We start from the raw sequence: 22,673 nt of genomic DNA on the forward strand, positions 1-22,673 counted from the left end.
ACATGTAAACTGGAGGACATTGCTGTGCAGAAAAACTCATTCCATCAGTAATTTTGGTCAGTTTAGCTCCTGATACAAGCTTTAATAAGGCTGTGGCGCCACCATGTGGTGATTTTTTTTATTGCGGTCAAATCCTGAAACGCCAGGCATTTGATGAGACATTTGTCAGTCATGCTGCAGAGGTATTCATTGGTCAACAGTGCCGGGTGTGTGTTTTCTTGAACTTTGACCGGACTGGGATCAGTGCTGGGATTGGTTTTGCAGATGCATCTCGACTTCTATTGGTAAATCCGCTCACACCCACTTCACATGCCACAAATCCAAGTTGAAGGTGAAAGCCCTCTTTTCTCCCGTTAGCTCCGCCGGTAGCAGCTTGTCGCCCGTCGTCGCCACAGTCGCCTGTAAATTTGACAGCAGACATGTCGGTGTTTTGTGAAGTCCCTCAAGCGGCTCCCGTGGCTGTCTTCAAGCTCACGCAGGACTTCAACAACGACCAGTTTCCCAACAAGGTGAACCTCGGAGTTGGAGGTAAGTTGTCTACAATAAGTCTGAATGACTGCCTTGTTGCTAGTGACATCGATAGCCATGGTAACGGTATCCTGGAGCAACCAACTAGTGTTCCAACTAGTGGTAGCTTAGCTAGCTAGGTGTCTGTTAGCTGAAGCCGGTGTTCCAGCAAATTTTGTGACCTCTGTAGGACTTACTCCTATCAAACAGTGACACAAGTTCTGGAAGCTGTTAACCCAAAATTTGAACTACTTATACAGTATCCGTGACGGGTAATTCGGTATGGTATGTAGGATGTTTCCATAAAATTTGAACACTTTTTTTTTATTGCTTTGACCGCATAAACTAGTCCAAATCTGACGGGTCACAGATTTCGATGTAACACCTGTAACGCAGCATTATCTAAAACGTCATGTTTGATGTTTATACTGTGCAATAACTTGATCCACAATGCACTTTTAACCTGCTGCCATTTATTTATTGATATTTAAGACACACTTCGTATTATTATTTATGCTTGGTGTTATTTGTCGGTTTTATTTCGTGTTTTAAACGTAGCTTTGATTGAATGTTTATTTTGTTAGTGTGCAGCTGTCAGCCTTGGTCACCAAACATAGTAAAATTGCAATGAACTGTTGCAAGTTTTCTATGTAACGTTACAACTGTATAATGACGTTATTCAGCATTACTTTGCGTCTGACAGGAGGGTTGATTTCCAACTGATCGACTAGTCAGGTCTTGTTATTTGCTCTTCAGTCACCCCATACCAACTGCTGATTGCAGCTTTGTTGATAATGCACTCTTGTTATGTAATAATGTGGCACAAAGGCAGCAATCATTTGTACTCTCTGGTATCCTCTCTTCCTCTCTCTCGCTGCAACTCTGCACAACACCCTCTTACTCTGTGGACTAAGGAGTCGATGGGATTACTGTTCCCCTCATGCTGCAAGAGCAAGCTACACAGGAGTTTAAATATGTATCACGTAGTCCTACGCAGTCCTACTTCTCTCCTAAGGCGAGCAAATGGCACATTTCAGTCCTCAGTACAACTGTTTTCAGTGTTAATCTTATTAAAAGTAGTAATCCTTGCTGCTTACATTGCAAAGGAACAGAGTGAGAAACATTGCTTAGCTCTGTTGTGGCAGTGTGTCAATGGCACTGACTGCACAGCAGGATGAGGCTGCCTGAGTCCCATGATTAGTACAGCAGGCTGAGGCCCTATAATCCCCTTCTCTCTGCAAGAAACTGTGCCACAGATGGTCAGTAGCTACTGGGCAGCTGGGAACTGAAGGCTACACAAAAACTAATATCTACAGCCAAAAAAAATATCTCTTTTAATTATTAGTCGATTGATAGAAAATGAAACAGCAGCTATTTTGATAATCCACTAGATGCATAAGTCATTTTACAAGTAAATGACAAAAATGAACTAACGCCAGTCTCTCAGTTGCGAGGCTTTGCAGCTTTTCTTTATCTTATTTGACAAGTTGAATATTTGTGGGGTTCTGGAGATGTCATGTGGGCTTTTAGGAACTTGTGATTATTTATTATTTATTTTTTACTTTATTACTATTTGGAATTTTCTAGACCACAGGGTTAACACATTAACAGTGTGCAGAATAATCAAAAATGAAAACAATGGTTAGTTGTGGCTCTAGTCCTATCAGCTCTTTCTTTCTTTCTTTCTTTCTTTCTTTTTTTTTTTTTTTTTTTTTTACAATTTAGTCATGTCTTCAATGCCAGTGAGTGAATGAGACAAAACTCATTACTGCAGATGATATTTGCCCTGAAACTTATTAGTGAGTTACAGAGTAAGTTGATGCCCTCTGTTCTGAAGATAAAAAGGCTATTGTCCGATTGTCCTTATCAGGTGGTGACACAGAGTTCAGCCGGCTAAAACACTCAGCAGAGAGATGAAACTGCACTTCTGTTACAATATCTAAGTTATCTTTCCAGGGTCAGTGTTACATTCCTGTTATTTGACTGAGAAAGAGTGTCCCTCTTAGAAACTCATACTTAATACTGTTGAAATTGTTAGGCAATACATCAAGGCTTAACTGTTTTAGTCCCTTTTTTTTTGTATATAATGGTTTCCCTAAATTGTTTCTTGCAGCCTACCGGACAGATGAGGGCCAGCCATGGGTTTTGCCAGTGGTGAAAAAAGTGGAAAAGATCATTGTGCATGATGACAGGCTAAATCATGAGTACCTGCCCATCCTGGGCCTGCCTGACTTCAGATCCTCGGCCTCTAAGATTGCACTGGGAGACAACAGTCCTGCCATCCAGGAGAACAGGGTTTGTGTTGTAAAACACCACACTGTGTTTCAGTTTTTAATCTTTTTGCATCTAAACTAACTGTCTATTTCTGTCACTGCCAGGTGGGGGCCGTCCAGTGTCTGGGTGGCACAGGTGCTTTGAAGATGGGTGCAGAATTTCTCAGACGTTTCTATAATGGAACCAACAACACCAAAACACCCGTCTATGTGTCTGCACCTACCTGGGGTACATTCGCACATGCACACAATCAAAGAAGTTTCAGTTCTGTAACCTCACCGTTAGATGCTGCTAAATCCTACAAACAAGACCTTTAGTATTTACTGTGTATCTGTACACCACATAAGCAACTCATGCTTTGCCAGTGCCACTGTCAGCATGTGGTTGCTGTACATTTTATCCACACTATCAGTAAACATTAAGAATGACCAACTAAGTTATCATACACCTCCTGCACAAAAAGAATGTTTATTTTGCAACATTAGTTAACTTTTTCAAAGTCATATTGCTTCTTAAATGGTCAAGAGTGGTGATCTCTGCAGGTGCATTGCTTTATAAAATGATAACATTAAAGGTTAATGATAGCACACTGAACGAGAGATTGCGATTCAGAAAACTTAATTGTTCATCAGATGTGACAAAAGCATGTTTTGAAAAGGGTGAGATTTGCTAGCATTTGCCAAAACATTTATAAAATTTAAAAAAAACACATTTTAGTCATAATTTCAGAATTAGATCAGTATTACTTTTTTCACTATTCAATTTTAATTTGACTCCAGAAGTTCTCTCAGCAGCTCTTTATTAGACTCACTGTAGACTTTACACTCAGCTCATAGAGTATGCTATTAATAAATGTCTCAACAGTAATCTTGATTTGTTATCAGTTTCTATCTGAGCAGCATTAATAAAACAGCATTTATCTTTGTATCTAGTAATACAATAATGTGAAAACACTTGTTATTCTTGCTGTTGTTTTAGAAAATCACAATGCTGTATTCGCCAATGCTGGTTTTGAGGATGTCCGTCCATACAAGTACTGGGACGCAGAGAGGAGAGGCCTTGATTTGAACGGTTTCCTTGGAGACCTGGAGGTAAGCAGTGTGTGATGGCGACTCTAGTACTACTTGATTTTGGTCATCAGTCATTTTGATTAGAAGTTTACAGTACTTCTTCTTTCTGTGTCCCACAGAGTTGTCCAGAGCGTTCTATCTTTGTCCTCCATGCCTGCGCCCATAATCCCACTGGCACAGACCCCACACAGAACCAGTGGAAGCAGATTGCAGAAGTTATGATGGTATTGCAGACATACATGAATATAAACTAACATTTTTCCATACTGTAACACAGCTAACATAAGTGTCCGTTTAAACAGGACATCTTTTTGCTGCTTAATGTCGACCACAATATGATGACTGTTTGATCTTTTCTCCTGTTCTTTTCCAGAGGAGGAAGCTGTTTGTGTTCTTTGACTCGGCTTATCAGGGATTCGCCTCAGGCAGTCTGGATAAAGATGCCTGGGCGGTCCGCTACTTTGTCTCCATGGGCTTTGAAATGTTTTGCGCTCAGTCCTTCTCCAAGAACTTTGGCCTCTACAGTGAGTGAACCCTGGGTGCATTGAGTCGTACATCATTCGCTTGCATGACAGTGATAAATAGTGACATTGTTTATACTGTTTTTACTTCACTTTTGCTTTATTTTGCAACATGTTGATAACAGAATTAAGGATACGCCTCCAACTTAGATTTTTGTAATCTTACTCCACACCTGTCTTAGTTTTTTGGACATGACAAAACATTGTAAATAATCAGCAAAGCATAAAGGAAGCAACACCTACAATACTGATTTATGTTGGATGTGTTGTGTCCCATCAGATGAGCGTGTGGGAAACCTTACCATCGTGGCTCGTGATGCAGACAACCTGAAGCGGGTTCTGTCCCAGATGGAGAAGATTGTCAGGACAACTTGGTCCAACCCACCGTCTCAGGGAGCTCGCATTGTTGCCATCACTCTTACCTCACCTGAGCTCTTTGCTGAATGGTCAGCACAAAACATACCCATAATAATAACAACCAAAGCACTGTATGAGGTATAACAGACATAAAAACAATGCCTTTTCACTGCTGCAGAGTTATTCTTTTCTATGTCTTTGACTCTAGGAAGGACAATGTGAAGACCATGGCTGACAGGGTTCTGTTGATGAGGGCTCAGCTGAAAGCTAAGCTCCAGGCTCTGGGGACACCAGGCACTTGGGACCACATCACAGAGCAGATTGGCATGTTCAGCTTTACAGGCCTCAACCGTGAGTACAAAGACTATGTACAGAGAGCAAATGATTTTTCTGACACGCATACACAGCTCAGCACAACCACCTTACACACATCTCCATAGAAACCAGCATATTGAGTGATGCAAGCTGCTGCAGTTGCACAAAAAAATGCTGAGCTCAACTGTATTTCTCGGGGGGAAAAAATCTGGTGCCTTTAAACATTGTTTCAGTTTTTGAATGTTAAAAAGGTGTTAAGATAACTAATGCCAACCATATACCATAAGAATTTAAAAAGACTAAATTCTGATGACACCCTCTTACATCTAAAGACAATGTGAGATTTATACTCACAAACTATAAGATTTCACAGAAACTGGGGATCTTTTAGGGTCACTATTTGCAAGAATACAACTAGATTCCTTTTAAGATTATTTCCCACCCTGCCCCTGAAAATATTACACCAAACTTCCTTTAAGAAATACATTATATTAACACATACACTGTAAAGCCCTCTGAGGCAAACCATGTTTTGTGATAATGGGCTTTATAATTAAAATTGACTTGACTTGACTAACAATTCCTTAGATGTCAGAAAAAAAAAACCCTAACTCCAGAAACACAAAGCAAAGGGTGTCATATGTCAACTGTAATCTTGTCAATTCCGCATCAATATAATCTATAAGACTGTATTTGTATACCGACTTTACATTTTGGATTTTGTTGCCTCAACTTGCTACCAGTCTCTGTTGTTTAGCTGTGCTATTTTCATGGGAGGAGACCATAAAGTGTTACATTAATAATCAATAAATGATTAAATATGGTTCTGCTGTATATCCTGCAGCCAAACAAGTGGAATATATGGTGAAGGAGAAACACATCTACCTGATGGCCAGTGGTCGCATCAACATGTGCGGTTTGACCACCAAGAACATCGACTACGTGGCTGAATCCATCCATGAGACCGTCACCAAGGTCCAGTAGAGGACTACACTACCCACAGTTCTCAGTACCTCCTCATGAGCCACCAGATACCAGGGGAAAGTGTTTGTATGGAGCAGATTTGATTGGGCAAACATGAACTCTAATTTGCACACACAGCCCTCAGTTATTGGCCCCGTTTCCTCCTCATTTCAGTGTTTGTGTTCAGCTAGGTGAAACACATCCTGGACCTAATCCTGTGTAAACGCACAAATGTGAAAAATTCCTTTACATAATTGTTTTATTGATTTTTCCTGTTTCTTCGTGTTGGTCTCCCACTTATAGTGTGTACTCAGTGTGATTTTTTTTTTTTTTTTTTTTTACAATAGTCAACTGTAGGTGTATGTGTCATTACCAGGACCTTTAAAAAGGGCTCCGTGTTAAAATTACCTCAGCAGTGCTGACTCAACTGTCTAAAACTGTTTAATGTCATACTTTCATGATTCATCCATTCCAAGTGTTACATATTAACACATTTTGAATTTTATTTAACATGCAGTAATTACCATGAATGACTAACATTTAAGCACTGACCAAACTGACTCAATGTAGCTTTGATTAGAGGAAGCGATAATACTTTAAGTATTTACTAGCTCTATCATAAACGGAGTATCAGTATTTACTGCCGATAATGTGAACAAATATAAGTGTTCTCAGGAAGGTATTTTTAACTTAAACTATGTAATTTATTAATGCCACTGTCTTCTGCCCAACGGGGTTAAACTAATTACCTCAATTTTAATAAGTATTTATGAAGCATTTTTACCTCCAGTTTATGTTCAGTGAGCACAAACAACATTGAACTATCCTAACAGTGAATCCAGTGTAATCTCTCTTTTCAGCTCACAGCTGAAAGTTGGGATGTTTCTGGTTCAGTCGGGCACCTGCCAACTGAATATTGAGTTTGCACAGCAATTGTGGGTCCATAGCACTAATGCAATATTATGTAAGACCACTCATGTCAGTGGCACAAACACACTAATGATCAACCAGTTTGCTATCGTATTACTGTGCATAGTACACCAGAAAAACAGTTGTACTGTTAAGCAAATAAAGCTGAAAATGAAAATGAAGCTAATAAGATTAATTAAACACTAATAAAGAACAATAAATAGTGGGTTTCTATTGTTACATGTTGGAATTGTTTGCATCTATTAAACAGCTTTTACAAGCACACATGATTTGAAGTGAGTGATGACGGAAAATAATAATGCAGTGTACAGTTGGACAAATATAAAAATGGAGGAAACAAAATAAAGTAGACAAGAATAATATTTAAGTAGATTTATTATAATTATCCCTTGTGTAGAACATATTTTCTATCTCTTTATATCTTTGGGTAACTTGTATAGTCATCTGAATTTTACATTACAAAACATTGCCTTTATTATCTCAAACAAACAGTATATCAATCCTCATAAATATATAAATCAGTGTTCACCAACCGCAGAATCTGGTGTTCAGGGGAGAGACTTTCTGATTCACACAAATCCTCTTACTGAGAGTAAGTTGCCAGATCAAAAGACTTCCCTTTGCATGTTCTGTGTACATAGAGGGGTCAATGCAAATAGCATAGCAGTGCAGTATCCTTTGTACTCCTGTACCCTTACCAAGCAGAATGAATTATGTCACAGAGTGTCCCGATACACCACCTCTGTGTGTGTGTGTGTGTGTGTGTGTGTGTGTTTGTTTGACAGGAGGTGGAGGCTTGACGTCAGCGTGCATCATATTGCTTTCCTCTTTCATATCTTTTTCTCTGTTCTGTAGAGCAGTGTACCTGCCAAGATTTCACAACACAGAGTAGCTTAGTCCAACCTGAGCTGCAGCAAATACATTTCAAAAAAGATTAAATCATTGTCATTATTGCAGATTATTTATAGAACAGTGGCTTCATTTCTTTCCTTCAGTAAGCAGGGCTGTATGGCCTCCCATCGTCTTCAGTAGATGCAGTGACCTTTGACCCTTTCTTGTGCTGCATTAGCAACAGTTGAAAAGAAAACTGCTTTTCAAGAAAACTGCAGCCTGATTGCAGTATTTATTGCACATATCGCTCTAACTCTCAACTTCAGCAGTTTAAACTTCAGGCTTATTTTAAAATCTTCACTTGCTTAAGATTTCAGTAAGTCGCACACTGCACCCCTGTGGGGAGAAGTTACTGCAGATCATCCTACTCATGCATCCCTTTACTTAAGCATGCATATGGGTAAACACAGCTTTCTACATGGGGTACTTCTACAGTAAAAGCAGCATAAACAAACATGCAAGTAGCGACTACTCTTTCTTCAAGAATACTCATAATATCCACCTAGATCCCCAGATCCCAGGACCCCAAACCCCTAGCTTATTTTGAATTGGTGTATGCAGCTTTAGTGAGATCAACTGTACATAGAAAAGTGGTTAATATGGCTTCTAATGGTATGAAGTTGATTGCCCCTACATGTTCTACTCAAACAATAGGCTAATGTTTTCTTAAAATGTAACATTAAGAGAAAAGGTGGGTAAGTGAGGGTGTCTGTTTGATTGAAACACTTAAATTGTGTCCATACAGCTACATATGCAGTGAGAAGGGAATGTTTTGATAGGACAGACTGTATGTAGGACACATGCATTTGTGTGTGCATTTACTGAGTGAATATGTAGCCATTTACAGTATGCAAGATGACTTATATTGCTATCATCAGATTGCTTTTTGTAATTCTGACACTTATGTATAAAAGGTAAGAAATTGTGTTATTTCAAGCACAGGCATTGTCAAAATTGCACATGCTCCCTTAAACTTGCTGAGAGTTCAGTGTGTACAATAATAAGTCATTCAAGAATTATTTTATGGCTTTCTCATAATTGTGTTCTTTTAAAAATTGTGCTCTTGTTTAGTGGCTCTCTTTTCTTAGCCGATGGCTAGTGTGTCTGTTGGCAGTAGGTGGCACCCTTATGGCAACATTAGAACAGTTCCCTGTGCAAACAACATTTCCAGTATGTAGGAACTGCCTTATAGTAAGAAATAAATCATGTTTTCATTGTTTGATCAGGTAAAAGTTGGCTCAGATTTTTCCTAAGGACCTTGTTGGCCTCCACGTTGAGAGATCTTTAGAGTCCAGATGGCTTAAATGAGATGATTAAATGTTCACATTATGGATAAAGCTACCATAAAAAGCTTGAATGGCAAGATTTCACTATAAAACATGACCAAAACCTCCATACAGTCCAGTGTAAGGCTGGATAAATCCAATACTATGTTGTTTAGATTTGTCCAATCAAGTTTTTGTCAGATCTGTCCCACTTATAATCACTTTAAGGGTGTGAATTCAGGCAGAGGTGGGACAGAGTGTGCCAGTGGGGACCTGAGTATTACTGGTGGCTACATCATATTAAGATGGCTCAGTCTCCTGTGCGAGTTGTGTCGGAGCATGGAGGGAGTCTATGAGGGGGTGGTTGTTTAGTGAGGAAAACCAGTGAGTGATACAGTGGAGGAAGCTTCATCCTCAGTGTCACTGTGCTAGCTCGTCACTGCTGGCTGCTCTGAACCTTCCTCCAAACTCCTTTCTCCATCGCGAGATTTTTTCCTCCTCTTGTTACCTAGAAACAGCAGAAATTTAGGTCATTACTGGTTAAAACGCCTGCCTTAAACTGTAGCTGCATCAGTTTAAGCTTGTCTTTCTTATCTGTACATTTCCTCTGTTGTGATGGCCATTAACTGAAATGATGCACTAGGCAGCACAGCTACTGCCTCAAACAAATAAATAAAAGTAAATGAGTCATGTCAGTTGCATCTGGAGAATCTGCTCTACTGAGGAGGAGTAGGTTGCAGCAAGGGACACGACACATCACTTGTTGCTAAGAAACACACGGCGCGGTTTCCCATGTCTGATAGAGAAGTTTGGGCACATCTAATGGTGTGTGTGTGGGGGGGGGGGATGTACTGTCACATTAGTGTTGGTGACAAATGGCTCACTCACTCAATTTACGCAACAGCTTTTTCCCGATGTTCTCCTCCGAGCTGGACAGAGACAGAGAGCTGATGAAGGGAGAGGTGGAAGGCTGAGACTCCGTAGGCACGTCTGAAAGAAAGTTTAAGAGAGATGACAGCGGGATGAGAGGGGATACAGCAGAAGTAATCGGCAAGGTAGATGAATAACCCTGAGACCTACAGTGATATGTAGCCTACTGCACTGCATGCAGTCTACTTGATCAAATTAGTTGCTTGATAATTAGGGAATGAATACAAAGGGATTGCAAGAAGGAAACAACAGCCATAGCTCCCAAGAAAAAATAGAGAAGAGTCATAAACGCAGCAGTGTGACTCATTAGATTTTGTGATACCGATATTAGTATTAGAAATGCCTCTGATACTGCCAAAAATTCTGTACTGGTTAACAGCAAGTACTCAAATCTAGTAGTTTCACATCCAGATAAAACACTTGTCAGACCAGGAGGTTGCGCTGTGCAGCATGTCGCAACTACTGTTTTAGAGTGGTGAACAACAGTTGATTTCCTTTAAGTAGTGTAACATAAAACGTTTTACCCTCGAGTGTTGTCCTACAAGTAAAAAGGCAATGTGTACAGCATGGAAAAAGGTGCTGAGCAACTTTTTTATATATATTTTTTTGTATTATATTATTAAAATGCCTAGTTAAGCCACCGAAGGCTCCAAGTAAAGCTGTAGCTGAAAGATTCTGAGTGTATTGAGAAAGGGTGATTTATTGCATGTGTCTTCATTTAAATAAGGAATGATGTGTTATTTCTTCTTTCAAGGCTTTCTGAGATGTATTTTAACTGCACTAATGGAAAACTTTCAAAGAAAAATACTGAGGACTTGCATGTTGGTTTACTGCTACCATATTTAAAAAAAAAAATATTTTGCCATTCAGACAAGTAGTGGAAACTGATTGTCTGTGCAACGTTTTAAAAGCCATCTTAGTCAGTGTCGTATCTTGAGTACTGAACTCTTATGAAACAAATGAACAAAATTAAACTTTTTGGACATTGTGTACTTTAACAAAAACAAACTGAGTCTCAGAATTGAGGATTTGTAAGCCTGTTTTCTCGTGCAGCAGCACTCACCATTCTCTCCATAGCTTTCTGGCCGGTCCTCATGGATGTAGGGAATTTCATCCATGCGGAGGAACACAGTATCGTTTGGACTCCTCTGCCCATCCGATTTACTGCCTGTGAAGAAAGAATTAGACCGATCAGCTTGAATATGACTGCACGTAGCCACATAACAGCAGTTTGTTTGTAGCTCAGCCTGTAGAGGGAGGTAGAGAACTTGCAATTTATCAGTCTGTGTTTTTTAAGGGTCCAGTATGAAGTTAAACATGACAGTGGGTATGAGGTTTAAATTCTAAAGGTGAGCTACAACCAGTGAGGAGATTTAATTGGTGAAACCTGGAGCGTTGTGTTTGAACATAAAAACTGGTGGTATATAAGTGGATGCTACCCTTTTATTGACAACCAATAGAACCATCTGTGCAGTGATTTTCTTTGACACTAACGCAAACACGCACAAACTGGGTGGCGTGTTGCACCCAGCATAAGACAGATGGTATGTGGGAAATCCTTTAAGCCTTGAAACCAATACAGATTGGTTGATGTTAGCACCAGTTTTGTGAGTGAGTCAGTGTGGGTGTTTAATTTATAGGATTCCTTCTGTACTGATATTATAAATATAAAGAAAAAATATTTAACAGACTATTTGGCCATTATTTTATGTGAAGCATTGATGATTCAACCTCATTTTCATTCAATTTCTTTTTTTTGTTTTTTTTTTTTTTTTGTTTAGAGAATCTATAATCATTGCAGCCGTCAGTCATCAGATCATTAATTCTAAGGTTGCCCCTGACCAGTCTGGTCGTTACATTAATCATGTATTGCTCCTGTCAGACAGGTTTTTAGACCTTAGCCCACAAAGTAATCCGATCAGTGTGTCTGATGCTTTGAACGTGCTCTTTCTTTCTGTTCAAAAGAAGTCTCCACCACTCCAGTGGAAAGTGAAATTCATATTGAACCTCATGGAGCTCGATCATGATTTACATTTCAGGGCTTTGCAGTTGCTTTTATCTGTGGAGACTAACAGCGAGTGTAAAAGTAGAATCCCCTCTGTAACTAAAAGTGAGCAGTGGAAATATTGTAGTGCTCTTAACAAACTTTAGGCATGAGCAAAGGGCTTGTGGAGGAAATCGAGTATTAAGCCGAGGAGGAAAATAAACAGATGTACTTGAGAGGGGGTGGAGAGGCACTGAGAGAGCAGATGGTGATGTCAGATACTTAAAGATCCTCATCCTACACATTAACATCTGAGGTACAGGGACAAACTAAGGTGGAAAAAAGTTTTTGAAGGATGATGCTGAATGTAATGAGCATTAAGGCTGTCGATAGCTGATATTTTGTGTCAGCCTTCGTACTTGATTGAAGCTGATTAGAAGCAAAAGCAGCAAATAGTCTAATTTTAGAAACAGTGAATGTTTGGCATATTTGCAAGAAAAAACACTGACTAATTATAAAAACTGTAGTAAATTAATTTCTAATGGACTAATTGATTAAAAGAGTGTTATTTTAGCACTTAAACCACACATTTGATAACATTTGACTTAACACAAAATAAAAACTGGACTTGGACTTCAAGCATCATTGACTAGTGACTTAAATCAACTAAAATTAACACTATTCATTTCCAGCAAGCTGAAACTGACTGTAATTCCCCAGATCCCCTTTGTCTGAATCAATCTGACAGCATCCAATCAAGGTGCAGAAGACAACCATGAGAAACTAATGAAATAGAAAAGATTATCTCATTCATGCAGAAAAAACTATGCTTTGGTCAACAACAAAAATAATTATAGTGTGCAAAACGTGTCTACAGACAACTTCCAACAAACATGTTTTTAATCAATAAAGAGAAACTTAAATGACTTTCAAAGATTTTCTTGTAAATTGAATATACAATGTTGTTACAATGGCATAAGCACATTGTAATTTTTTAAGGACTCAAGGTTTAAGACTTGATACTTGACTTGGGACTTGTCAGTCTTGATTTGGGACTTGAGAGCAAAGACTTAATACGTACTTGTGACTTGCAAAACAATATCCTGTTCCCACCTCTGACGAAAACCAGCAAATTGTACAGTCAGCATGTTCCAAGCATCTGCATTACTTACGAACAATGCGGTTTCTTTCATTGAGCTGGGAGGTGTTATGAAGGCCACCATGGGGATGGAGATGTGCAAGGCGTGCCAGCCCCAGTCGAGTATGTGTGTGTGTGAGGGGGAGGGCGATGCTGTGTGAGCGGGCCTCTGGGACAGGAGGCCTCCCTTTAGCATCAGGATCCACCGCATCTGGTGTCTGAGGGGAGCTGTCCATCCTGGTGGCCGTCAGGGCGTTCTGGTAGTGGTTCCTGGTGATCTGTTAGGAGACAGAAAGTATCAGATCTGTGTGTGCATGCAGGGCTGACCCCAGTAGACATGGACTGTATTGGGGAAAAAAGGGGGGGGGTGAAGCGAGAGGGCACATCCATCATTAAAGGCTGAAATATTCATGGTTGAAATGGAGCTCAATTATCCCCAGTGATTAAAGGAAAGCAGTTGTACGGAGGGGAGAGCGAGGGACAGGATGTCTGTGTTCAGTCAGAATCAGGGATTAGGACATATCAAAGGCAAACGCTGCAGCAGAGGAAGAGTCTGAATTGTTGGGAATTTTGAGGATTAAATGGAGGGAGTTTTTAAGTGCTTGCTTGTGCTCCCAATTTTTTTTTACCTTCTCCATGCAGGAAATTATACATTTAATTGAGAATTTAATAATAGCAGTTAATGATTTTTTTTCATGAAGTTTCCGTGTAAGCACTGGTGTTTGTAACCTTGATAATCTGCAGGTCTGTAAGCTGTCGGACGGAGTAGTCTGGTAAGTAGACCCCTCCTCCTGTAGTAAGCTGACCCACGCTGCCTCCACTCAGTAATGAATCTGACTGGTTCAGACCACTGCCACGGGAACTATACCTCGGACCTGAACAGGACAGAAGAAAAAACTTTTAGGCCTGTGTATTTTACTTACTTTCATTTAAATGTCCAGTGTGTAAGATTTAGGGGGATATATTGACAGAAATTAAATACAATATAAGAAGTATATTTTCATTTAGTGTATAAACACCTGAAAATAAGAGTCCTTGTATTTTTGATACCTAAAATAAGACATTTACATCTACATAGAAAGAGGGCCCTTGTCCACAGAGTCCGCCATGTTTCTGCAGTAGCCCAAAACAGATAAACTGAACACTGGCTCTAGATAAAGCCATTATGTTTTTGCATCAGTCACTCTAGTAAGCAACCCCCCGTGACAAGCCAAACAGCACTGAAAAAATAGACTTTTAATGTGAAACTGCTTTTAGTGGTTTTAATGGTTTAAACCATTGGGTTCATTTATTTTGGAGAGGAATAGATCGCTGCAGATAATTCAGCTCCTGGTAAAAATATCCTGAATGTCTGGATCTTAAGTTATCAGAGAAAAAGGTAATCACACCTGAGCAGGTGCTGGCCTGGTTGCTTGTCAGTGACGTGATGAACAGCATTGAAGAAATACTGATTTGTAATGTGACACTGCTTTATTTAGTGTTTTACTGATTGAACCATTTGTTATGTAGAGGAAAAGACCTCTGCTGGTAATTTAGCTCAAGGTAAAAATCTCCTTAATAATGACCACTGAAGTAATTTTAACCAAGAGAAGTTTCAGGTCAACTATAGATCTCAAATTAACACACTTATGGGAGATGATTGATGGCATTAGACATAGAAATAGTTGTGTGTGTTTTGTTATGTAGGGTCTTTCTATTTGCCTATATTCTGCATAGTTTTGAGTTTAGCACTGCCCAGCTGAGTGGCAAGAAATGCTGTTGGAGAGCAATGACTCATAGAAAGAGTAAATAAAAACCAAAAACCAAAAAAAAGTAAAAAGACAACTCTTTTCAGATGTGATACCCCTGCAGCTGCTTAAGAGAAAATTCTGGATTTTGTAATGTCCTAAGAAGGGATTTTCAAATATTTAATGGGGGTCTTCCAAATAGCTTTAAGCTCACACTGAACATCACACATGCAAACAACCATCACAAGAAACAGAGGGGGGAGAGAGAGAGACAGGCTGTCCGCTTGCTCTGCAGTCTTAGCTGGATTTCATATAATCCTGTGCAGGTCATGTCCTTCCGCTGGGAAATTCTCTGAAATCACTTCTTTTAATTACTTACTTCCCACGGCTGCTGCTGCTCTTGCAAGCTGACGCTATACAGACGCTGGGTGGGATATAGACCGCAAAAAACATGTCTGCCACCGGCACTGCGTTTGTTATGTGATTATTATTGCTGAACTGTCCCTCTTTTCATTATCATCACCATCACCCTCATTGTGATATTGATCTATATTGCCTCATGTGTGCACTTACTTACCAATAGGCAGCGGGGAGATGAGTGCTGGCATGCCATAATAGGAAAATGCTCCATTTTCAAAGCGGAGAGCCTCCTTTCCTATCTCGACCTCCACTCGTCCCTGCAACATCAGCACAGCCATTTACATGCATTAGCTCTGAGCTCATGGTGTGATATAAACACTGAATTGATTACTCATCTAATGGAGCCTCCTACACGGGAGCTATGCAGAAAAACACTTTAATTATAACAATATCAAGCACAAAAGAGATTGTTGCTCAGTTTCATTATTCATCTGCACAGCCTTTCTGTCTTATTTGCAATAATTTACCTGTAGGATGAGAACAAAGTAGTCCACAGGTTTGCTTCTCTGGAAGAGGTAGTGTTGAGGAGCGTGTTTGTTCTTGGGGTTGAACTTGAGCTCCTGCACAACGCTGGGATGTTTGATGAGACGTAGCAAGATCTTCTCTGACAGGTGACACAACCTGAAAGGCTCCACCTCTAGATGGATACACACACACACACACACACACACAAATAAGCCAAAACAAAAGTCAAAGAGAGAACACCATGTCCCCTGCCCCATGTCCTCGTCTCTTTATCCTGCAATCCACTGTGTGCACCCAAAAATACACAACACGCATAAATGCAATGCTACCTGTTGCCAAGAAGCGGTGTGTTGCAAGCAGCAACTGGGGTGATATCTTCACCTTCAGCTCATTTTCTGACACTTTGAAGATGGAAAAATCCTGCTGTTTCCTCTCGTGGTTGGACACTCGCCTCTTGTTCCGATTATCAGCTATGAATACACACAAATTTCAAATTATATCAGGGGCAAAGAATGCAGTGCAGATTTCACATTTCATATATGCTCTGTTAATAACTGAGGTAGGGAAAGGTGTTAATCTTTTACTAAATTGGTTACCTAATTAGATATGTCACATAACAATAGTACTCTTGTCAGCACTACAAGGAATCAGAAGCTACTTTGAGGTGCCACTGACCTCATTAGTTGATGCAGATTCATGTGTTGCATGCCAACGAACCCCGCAGATGTATTAGTAAGTTTATCTGCAGAAAGCTTGAGATTATCCATCTCTGATTGATAAAATTAACTTATCCTCCACAGATGTGTGGAGCGTTAAATGCATTATATCTTATTAAATACATCGTAGCTGCAGCAGGAACAGCTGGTGTGCTATAAATGCCTGAAGTACAAAGTCTGGAGAGATTAGCTCCCCTGCTATATATATATATACACACACACACACACATAATTATGCACATGTAGACACACAAATAACAGAGTTTATGAAAACCGATGCAAGTGCACCAGTGACTGCTTCACTCTGCATGTAATTAAAACTGCAGAACACTTTCATGTTCATGGCTTAGGGGAGTTTTTTTTGTTGTTATTTCCCAGTTCTGGCTTGCAAATTGTCAAATTTAGTGAGGAAACTGAGAGACTGGTTTAGAAATGAAATGAAGGGAATTTGGCATTTGACTTCCTGTCTGTGGAGAGCCTTTTCAGCCAATTAAAGATGAGCGGATTATGGTGATTATCTGTGAGACTAGGCCATTTATTCACATTATTTAATTATGCATCGGCAAGGAGCTGTAAGCGCCAGGGGAGGGATCATGGGATCAATAGTTTAATGAAAAAGCAGGAGAAGAGGTAGTGGAAGAAAAGAAATTCCAGTGTACAATTGCTGTATAGTATATGTTGTTAAATTGAGCATTTTGCTGTGGACCGCAGAGCCACATAAATTCTGTCAGCTGCTGTGACGAACAGAGAAAATCTATTCAGTGTGGGAGCTGCAAATATAATTAAATTGATTCACAGCTAATGCAACAGTGACTTTAAAAACTCGAGTTTTTGCATCATACAGTACTTACTATACAGATCTGTCTCGTCCACAATCTCTGACTTGATGATCTCTTCTATGACGTCCTCTAGGGTGACGATGCCCATCACTTCGTAGAAGGGGTCTCCCTCACCCTCACTGTTCACCCTCTGCACCACAGCCAGGTGGGACTTACCTGCATTCATCAGGGGAAAAAAAGGGGTGAGTTTGAATGTTTTCTACAATGTGAGTTTATGCTAAAAACTGCCCGTGCAATGGGGTTGAGCGGCAACGTCACTGGATAAAAATAACACGAGTCAACAGCCTCCAACTGGATCTGTGCAGTCAAGATGAAAATCAGCATAATTACACCAACTGGAGCTGAGAGGCAGTAAACACAGGAGAGATCTATCTGAGAGCTTGAATGTGAATTTATGCCAATGTCAGGACTGCCCTCGTGTGTGTGTGTGAGTGTGTGTGAGTCAGATGAGAAGAAAGTGGGCATTTGGGGGATTAGTCTGTAGACACTTTGACAGTTTGGAAGACTTGGACCCTTACGTAAACACTGAGATTATGCAATCAGTCTGGGGATGCCTGCATCTGCTGACTAAACTGCCCATGCTGCTGCCGCCCCTGTTAAACACACATACATACACACACTTTACACATCCATGAGCAGACCCCAACGCTCCCTCTCAGTAAGCGTTAGGCTGAACATGACAAGCCTGCCAGATACAATGACACAGCTCGCCAACAGCATCTCCGGAGCAAGTCGATAAAGTGGATGTGACAAGAAGTAGAAATTGCCGCCACTCTTGAACATCACCGGGAGAAATGGGCAAATTCCCATGAACACATTAGCAACCCACTACTGTTATGCTTTATGCATTTAATGTACAATTTTTCTTTGTCATCAGCGTGGCTCTTCTTACGTCAAATAAGTTATCTAACCAATTTTATGACGTCACCAGAACACAGATTCCACCAGTCTCCTTACTTCGAACAAAATCAGTGGCTCATATGAGATGGGCCGATTTAGGGGATCGCTGCCAGGGGATAAAATGGATCAAATGCCTTAATCCACTGCAACAAGACAAAAAAAATCCTGATTGACTGACAGGAAGCAGCCATCTCCCAACATGAAACTGTGTCTGTGTGAGATTGGCTGAGATGACGAGGGTTGTTCTCTGCACTCAGGTCAGCTTGTCTGAAGAGCTCAGGTGAGTCAGAGGTAGATTTGCCATCAGTTGCTGATGTGCCCGGGCACTGCATTACATCATTCATATGTTACATAATACTCTTGCAGAACAACACACACACACAGAGTTACCAGGCTCACACACACAGACGCACATGCCTAGGGCGAAACTGGGTCTACCATGGATGTCCCTTTTGCGAATGTTTCTGCTCTGCCAGTTACAAAGGCTCCTCCAGACTATGCGTTGTTTTGGATAATGCATAATATTTTTGTGCATGATTGTGCTGCATTGTGTATATATTTTTATTTGTCTTTTCTGCAGAGATTGCAGCCATACAATACAAAAATAATGCATTGTTTATATTTCTGCGGCTATTTTTGTCTTCACTCTTTACACACATGCACACACAAAAACACACTCAGCTTATAAAAACGATATTGGCTGCCTTCTATGATTTGTTGGCTGTTATCTAAAAGGTTCAGATTTATTTTGTTTACTGTTTGGTGCCTAGAAATGATTTATTTTGTAGATTTGTATGCAGTGATGCACAAAATGCATTTACTCAGACACTACCCTTTAGGGTCTAGTGCAGAGATACTCAACTCACTTAGCCCAGGGGCTACTTTTACAAAATTAGTAGGCTGGAGGCCAGTTTCACATGAAGGCAGGTGTGTTTCTAGGATTTGAGGACATTCGGGGCTTAGCCTGGACCCCTGTTAAGAGGTCTGGAGAATCCTCTTCTGGCAGTTTTTTGGTAAATGAGCTTCATTTTGATGATTTTTTATGCACTCTGGCAACTTATGTATATTAAATGTTGAAAAATAGTAAATAAAAAACCCTGTGCATAGCAATTTATTTTAACTGTGAAATTGGGCACAGGGCTGCATGACATGCAAAATAAAATCATATTGCGACCCCCTCTGTAGGTAGATGTTAACAGCTCATTCTAAGGTAACAAAAATGCAGTGATTTTATTTCCAGGTGATTAAAAATTGAAAATATATATAATTTCTGCCAGTAGAGGCTCCTAAAGTAAACCCACTGGACCTTTAAGTACATTTATTAATCATACTTTTAAATTTTTAAATGCAGTATTTTATTTGTAGTGGAGTGTTTTCATAGGCTGGTGTTGCTACTTTTACTTAAGAAAATTATACTTCCCCCATAACTGATTGAATATCTCTTCACAATACATTTCCAAATTTAGAGTAGATTTTGTGTCGCTCATAAAAATTTCATGCCTTAGAAGCAACCATGCAAAAATTAAAGGGCATAACTGCAAATACTCTGCTGCACAGTATTGTAGTCCTGCCTTACATTTCTTTGATTACTGCTGACATTTTCGTCATCTCCTCTCACATAGACCTCACCCCAGCCCATCACCCTTCTCAGTGAAACGTCCCCCACTAACGCTCCCAGCTAGGCTTCCTGAACAGCAGGAGTCTTTAATCCATTAGAGCAAAGAAGGAAGGAGGTGAGAGGGTGAGGGGAAAGGTCGGAGCTGAATTTTTTATGGCTGCTCTGCAGGTTTGGATGGTGACGACCTACAGAGTAAAATGAGCTTCAAAGTCACTGCAGGCTGGCAATTAGCTGCACACACAACCTAAAGGTGAAGCCTGATTTCAACTTTTCCCCTCAACCTATCTATAAATAACACATTATATGGACACACACAGGGTCAGACAGGGGCCCGTGGATCATATGTGTCACTCGAAAGCTATCCATCATAACCATATAAAGCTGTACACCTCTTGACTTGGAAGTGTCAAGCGAATTTACCACAGTGTCTATTCCCTTTCACTTTCTCCGACCAACTTCTATTGAGCTCTCTTTGTCAATGAAACTGATTCACATCTTAATCCCCCCTCAACATAAGCCAATGTCAATGACATCCTTACATAACAGCCACTCCAGTGGCGTCTCATTTGTCTCTATTTTAACTTGCGACACCCTCAGCAGAGCAGTTCAAGCTGTCTCCTGCAGGGCATCCATTCAGAATCATATTCAATGTTATCATCGAGACTGAAGTGAGTCCCAGGGGAGAGGCAACACACTTTTGCTCAGCAGTGCACGAATGCTGTGTATGAGATGCTGTAATGCTGTGAATGCACTTATCAGCAAAGATGCTTATCAGACAAGAGCTGTGTGAATCAGAGATATGGGATGCTATTTACTAGCTCTGCTGCCATTCCAGTGAGGGTAAATGCCTCCACTCGTGCTAAATTCCTTTTTGACATCACATTAAAGTGTATCTGATATCTGATACATATGGCATAATAAAAAAGGGGGGGTGGGGGCAGGGTTGGTGGGGGCAGATCAAGTTCACAGGGGTGCTGTCATGGGAAAATCACTTTAACTACAAAAATTCTGAAGATAACCCCACTCTGCTCCTTTGTAGCCTCCTGAGCCAGACTCACTGTGCAACACTCTATCAGATTGCACATATGGCTCTCAATGCTCTGGGCATCAAAGGGCTTTACTGTCTGGCCCACTGTGAGCCAATGGGCTGATGTATACATTGAATTTTGCACAGAAAACGTTTTTAAGAATTGCAGTCACTTGAAACGTCATTTAACTCCAAGGTAGCAGGAGGTTTAGCCTTGAGACACTCCAAAGCATACACATGGCGCCTCCTACACTAAACTTTCTCATAAGTTCTGGACATGTAAAAACAAAGGACACACCTCCCTCCTGCAGAGCTCCTCATGAAAACTGGCATGATTTAAAGTGGAGTTACCTCTCTTGAATTCCTCCAGCATCACATCCAGCTTGGTGTCATTGAACACGCAGTGCATGGGATGCTTGTAAAATTGAGTAATTGTTTTCAGGGGAGTGCAATCGTCAGGATCCACGAAGGCCAAGTCTTTGACAAACAGGATGTCCACGATGTTGGATCTGTCGTTCTCGTAGACCGGGATGCGGGTGAAACCGCTCTGCATCACGTCCGACATGGTGCAGAAATCCAGCACGGCGTCCGAGGACAGCATGTAGCAGTCTGATAGCGGGGTCAGCACGTCCTCCACGGTCTTGGTCCTCAGCTCCAGGGCTCCCTGAATGATATTGAGCTCTTCTTTGACCAGGTCGTGGTACGGATCTGTGACGCGCAGCATGGCCACCAACTTCTCCCTGGTGTAGAAGTTGCTGATCTCTTGGTGCAGCATGATGTCCAGAATCTTGGAGACTGGGTAGGCGATGGGGAAAAACACCAGCATCAGTAGGCGGGTGGCGCAGAGGGTCTTGGAGGCGATGGCGAGGTTATGTCTGGACGCTAAAGAGTGAGGTAAAATCTCGCCTATGAAGAATATCCCAAAAGTGCACGAGGCGGTTGAGAGAGCAGTCATTCCTAAAATCTGGCACATCCACACTACAAAGCATGTGTTTGTGAGCACGTTGCCCAGCACTACCGTGCAAAGGATGTAGTTTCCATGTTTACGCACTGACTCTATTTTCCGTGCGTATTTCTGCTCCTTCTCTGTGCCGCTGTTTTGCAGCACCCGCAGCTCCACGGGGTCCAGAGCCAGCATGCTGATGTTCAGACCGCTGCAGAGCGCAGACAACCCCAATAAGAGCACCGAGACTCCCGCCTGGAGCCAAACATCTGCCTCTGGGGGTCTCTCCACCACCGCCAACCAGAAGTCTTTGGTGCTGAAATGCTCCCATTTGACTCCATCAAACGCGCACATGGAGTAGTATTTGATCACCTCGCCTCTGCGCAGGTCTTTAGCGAGCAGCTCCACCAAAACTGAGTTGTGACTTGAGGTGGATCTGAAAGAGCCCAGCAGCTCGATGTCAGAGCTCCGGGCATTCTCCTCTTGGCACGGGTTCCCCTCGGATTTGAGCCGCCTCTCTGTGTCCTCGCCATCCCCACCTGGTTCCTCTATAAACGCGATCCACGGGGCGGCGTCAGGTCTGCCGCTGATGTTCAGGCTGTTGGTATGCTGCTCCGTAGCTGGAGATGCGGAGTAGTAAACCCTCAGCATGAAGCGGGTCCCCTCGAAAGCTCTCAGTATCCCATCCTGCACGGACAGCTCTCCGCTCTGGGTGTCTTCCGGCCGGACGCCGAGCAGCGCTGCTGTCGGGGCCGGCAGAGAGGAGAGAGTGACGGTGAGAAAGAGGAGAGAGAGCCGGCGCGGATGCAGGATGCAGCAGAGAGCATCCGCAGCATCCGTAGCCATCATGCTGAATGAACTAATGAAGGACAT

General features: G+C 41.3%; 2 protein-coding genes across 2 annotated transcripts; one reads left to right on the top strand and one right to left on the bottom strand.

Annotated features, from left to right (window-relative positions):
• The first annotated feature begins 348 nt into the window (after positions 1-348).
• got1 (glutamic-oxaloacetic transaminase 1, soluble) lies at positions 349-7,199 on the top strand. The gene is made up of 9 exons (XM_042502254.1): positions 349-528; positions 2,621-2,802; positions 2,886-3,009; positions 3,760-3,872; positions 3,971-4,075; positions 4,225-4,375; positions 4,653-4,818; positions 4,938-5,080; positions 5,889-7,199. Exons 1-9 carry the CDS (start codon positions 420-422, stop codon positions 6,026-6,028), a joined length of 1,233 nt encoding a protein of 410 aa, XP_042358188.1. The 5' UTR covers positions 349-419; the 3' UTR covers positions 6,029-7,199.
• Positions 7,200-9,252: 2,053 nt separating this feature from the next.
• LOC121954622 (metal transporter CNNM1) lies at positions 9,253-22,673 on the bottom strand. Its single transcript, XM_042502253.1, has 10 exons — positions 21,209-22,673; positions 17,325-17,468; positions 16,087-16,227; positions 15,760-15,929; positions 15,450-15,549; positions 13,875-14,020; positions 13,180-13,423; positions 11,087-11,191; positions 9,982-10,083; positions 9,253-9,601 (listed from the first exon to the last, which is right to left on the bottom strand). Exons 1-10 carry the CDS (start codon positions 22,671-22,673, stop codon positions 9,522-9,524), a joined length of 2,697 nt encoding a protein of 898 aa, XP_042358187.1. The 3' UTR covers positions 9,253-9,521.

Source organism: Plectropomus leopardus, chromosome 15 (genome assembly GCF_008729295.1).
Source record: "Plectropomus leopardus isolate mb chromosome 15, YSFRI_Pleo_2.0, whole genome shotgun sequence".
Lineage (NCBI taxonomy): Eukaryota > Metazoa > Chordata > Actinopteri > Perciformes > Serranidae > Plectropomus > Plectropomus leopardus.

What these genes read in the sequence shown, in the direction of transcription:
- LOC121954622 (XM_042502253.1), bottom strand. Translation starts at nt 22,673, where the DNA reads ATGTCCTTCATTAGTTCATTCAGCATGATGGCTACGGATGCTGCGGAT. An exon ending in CATCTCCCCGCTGCCTATTG is followed by an intron (nt 14,021 to 15,449) that starts GTAAGTAAGTGC and finishes TGTCCTGTTCAG; the next exon opens with GTCCGAGGTATAGTTCCCGT. An exon ending in CAGACCTGCAGATTATCAAG is followed by an intron (nt 13,424 to 13,874) that starts GTTACAAACACC and finishes GTCTCCTAACAG; the next exon opens with ATCACCAGGAACCACTACCA.
- got1 (XM_042502254.1), top strand. Translation starts at nt 420, where the DNA reads ATGTCGGTGTTTTGTGAAGTCCCTCAAGCGGCTCCCGTGGCTGTCTTC. An exon ending in TGTGTCTGCACCTACCTGGG is followed by an intron (nt 3,010 to 3,759) that starts GTACATTCGCAC and finishes CTGTTGTTTTAG; the next exon opens with AAAATCACAATGCTGTATTC. An exon ending in GTTTCCTTGGAGACCTGGAG is followed by an intron (nt 3,873 to 3,970) that starts GTAAGCAGTGTG and finishes TGTGTCCCACAG; the next exon opens with AGTTGTCCAGAGCGTTCTAT.